General features: G+C 37.0%; 1 protein-coding gene across 1 annotated transcript; it reads left to right on the forward strand.

Moving 5' to 3' along the window:
* Positions 1 to 2,375: 2,375 nt before the first annotated feature.
* LOC102151683 (signal recognition particle 14 kDa protein-like) lies at positions 2,376 to 2,941 on the forward strand. The gene has a single exon (XM_038562454.1). The coding sequence runs from the start codon at positions 2,407 to 2,409 to the stop codon at positions 2,737 to 2,739; it is 333 nt and encodes a 110-aa protein (XP_038418382.1). The 5' UTR covers positions 2,376 to 2,406; the 3' UTR covers positions 2,740 to 2,941.
* Positions 2,942 to 3,193: the final 252 nt, after the last annotated feature.

The raw sequence follows: 3,193 nt of genomic DNA on the forward strand, positions 1-3,193 counted from the left end.
CAATATGCATGCAAAATGTCAGAAAACCCACTCCCTCGGAGAACTAAATACAAAAAAAAAAAAAAAAAAAATTCACGTATGTCTCAATTTTTTGAGGAAAATGTCCTATGACTTATATTTGTTTCCTCATTAGCAGCTAAGGCAATAGAAATGCTGTAATATGTAATCGATATTCACTCATTGGTTGACCTAAGAATTGTTCAGTGACTGGAAACCCTCTTTGTTAGATTTAAGGCCCCATGGTCTTTAGTATGTTAGGAAAGATATCTGCATAAGGTTCTTGACATATAGAATCATCTTAGAATGTGGAATCATCTGGAAATCATAGGAAAATGTTAGATGGTGTTTTAGGTTTCTTGTGCTGCTATAACAAAATAGCACAAACTGAATGGCTTAGAACAACAGAAATTTATTCTCTCAAAGTTCTAGAAATAGAAAATGAAAAAAAAAAAAAGAAAAGAAAATGAATACCAAGGTGTTGGGGGAACTGGGTGGCTCAGTCAGTTAAGCATCTGACTTCAGCTCAGGTCATGATTTCAGGGTCTGAGGATTGAGCCCTCCCTAGGGCTCCATACTCAGTGGGGAGTCTGTTTCACCATCTCTCTATGTACCTAACCCCACTGCATACACACTCTCTCTTTCAAATAAATAAATAAATACTATATATATATATATTTTTTTTTTTATAAATACAATATTTTTTAAAATACCAAGGTGTTGGCATGACTGTGCTCCTTTTGAAGACTCTGGCGGAAGATCCTTCCTTGTCTCTTCCCTTGTCTGGTAGACCTAAGCGTTCCTTGGCTTCTGCAAGCATAACTACAATCTCTACCTCTGTCTTCACGTGGCTGTCTTTCTTCTCTGTCTCTGTGTCTTCAGATGTCATTCAGCTGCATGTGTCCCTGCCCTCTCTTTTTACAAGAACATTTTGGATTAGGGCACAGTCTTGTGGAATACAACCTTATCTTAACTTGATTACATCAGCAAAGAATCCATTTCCAAATAAGGTCATATTCATAGGCACTGGGGCTTACAACTTCAGTATATCCATTTGGAGGACATGATTCAACACACATCAGATGTTGCCTTTATATGCAAAATTCTCAAGTGAGACACTTATATTCTTAACTCCATGATGTCAGGAACTCAAGCATTTGATCTGCTGCTTTTTGAACAGATTTCACCTTCCTTTCAAAGGAACAAGACTAAAAATCTTCTTTGCTTTAGTAAAAATAGATATTCTGATTCAATGTTTTTAAGCTGAGGAATTAACACTGCTTATGGAAGTAACAATAAAAGATAGAAGTAATTGACTAATTGCCCCCACTGCAATGAAAACCAGAGCAAGTGCCACTATTTTGGCATACTCAAAACTTACTGATTCAAAAGAATACTGCATTAAAAAAGATTTAATGGGCCATGAGAACATAAAAGTAATGTATTGTTTTATAATCCATTTGAGCATTCTTAGAAGAAAAGCTCTTCATGCTTGGTGAGTAGTTTATGGGTCTTAGAGGCCCCTATAAATGTTTGTGTTGATTTCTGTGCTTTTGGAGGCAGCTGCTTTCATTAGAAAGGAGTTTGGTTTTTGGGTAACAGATATTATGATATAAAATCAGGTTTTTTTCCTCATTTTAAAATGTACTTCTACATATCAGAGCCAAAAAAACTTCTTAAGAAATATTATCATATAAAAATTGCTGCAATGCTGCATGTGTTCATTCATTCAGTAAGTATTTATGGACTGCCTACATGTGCCCAACTTTTGCTAAAAATTAAGTGTGGCCATATATTTAGACAAGCTGCAGTAAAATGAATATTTAACTGTACCTTGAAAGTCTTACTTCAAATATAGTAATTCTATTGGGAGCCTGAGTTTTGGAGTAACAGAGACCAGAATGAAAATCCTTGCTCTGCCACTTGCTGTTTTTCTAAAATTACTTTAACTAACTTCTTACTTTGGTCAGTGAAAAGTCTACTTGAAAAGTGTAAATGATTGCTTCTTGCTTAGTTGACAGTGTTACCTTTAAATAATATTCACATGTAAAAGTGCTTGGCAGAAAACCTGGTGCATTTAATATTTATTAACTGTTCATTGTTATTGCCAAGTATTATTAATAATTTAAAAAAATAATGTTCAAAAAAACCACAGACATCCAAAAGCAAAGTGTGACCTGGCTCATGTTTCCTCGGAAGACTCTAAGGAAGAATCTTTCTTGCATCTTCTAGCTTCTGCTGGTTGTTGGCAACTCTTGGGGTTCCTTGGCTATAGGTGCATCACTCCAATCCAGCCTCTGCCTCTCATTTGGCCTTCCACCACAAATGTCTATGTTTTTGGGCTCAAATTTCCCTTACGTTCTTATAAGAACATCCTTATGCTGATGCCTGGGAGCTAGCGGCGCGGGGATGGTGCTGCTGGAGAGCGAGCAGTTCCTGACGGAGCTGACCAGACTCTTCCAGAAGTGCCGGTTGTCGGGCAGCATGTTCATCACCCTGAAGAAGTATAATGGTCGAACTAAACCCATTCCAAGGAAAGGTTCTGTAGAGGGCTTTGAGCCCTCAGACAACAAGTGTCTGTTAAGAGCTACTGATGGGAAAAAGAAGATCAGCACTGTGGTGAGCTCCAAAGAAGTAAACACGTTTCAGATGGCTTACTCAAACCTATTGAGAGCTAACATGGATGGACTGAAGAAGAGGGACAAAAAGAGCAAGAGTAAGAAGAGCAAAGCAGCACAGTGAAGGGCACTGCATATCATGCTCTCACCAGTTCACCACCCAGATACTGTTTTTCCTTTGGTTTTTCCTTTTGGCCACAAAGCTAGGTTTCTCATTCCCCTGTGATAACTTTTCATGTGAGAGGAGGCTCATTTTGGATGGAACAAAGGCTGCAGTGTTTACAGGATAGTTGTAAGAAGCCAAGTTTATTTTAGAATTGGTTGATTGGTTTGTGTTGCATGGTTATATATCTATCCTGGGATCATAAAGTCTCTGTAGTTATCTGTGTGAAGAACAATGGATCATTAAACCTTTATTTATCTGAAAAAAAAAAAAAAAAAAAAAACACATCAGTTACAGTGGATTTTGGGCCTTCCCCAATCCACTATAACTTTATTTATCTTATTTAATTATATATGCAAAACTTTAATTCCAATAAAGACCACATTCATAGGTTCTGGATGGACATGAATTTTAG

Source organism: Canis lupus, chromosome 18 (genome assembly GCF_011100685.1).
Source record: "Canis lupus familiaris isolate Mischka breed German Shepherd chromosome 18, alternate assembly UU_Cfam_GSD_1.0, whole genome shotgun sequence".
Classification (NCBI taxonomy): domain Eukaryota; kingdom Metazoa; phylum Chordata; class Mammalia; order Carnivora; family Canidae; genus Canis; species Canis lupus.

Coding starts and splice junctions, on each gene's coding strand:
- LOC102151683 (XM_038562454.1), top strand. CDS start 2,407: ATGGTGCTGCTGGAGAGCGAGCAGTTCCTGACGGAGCTGACCAGACTC.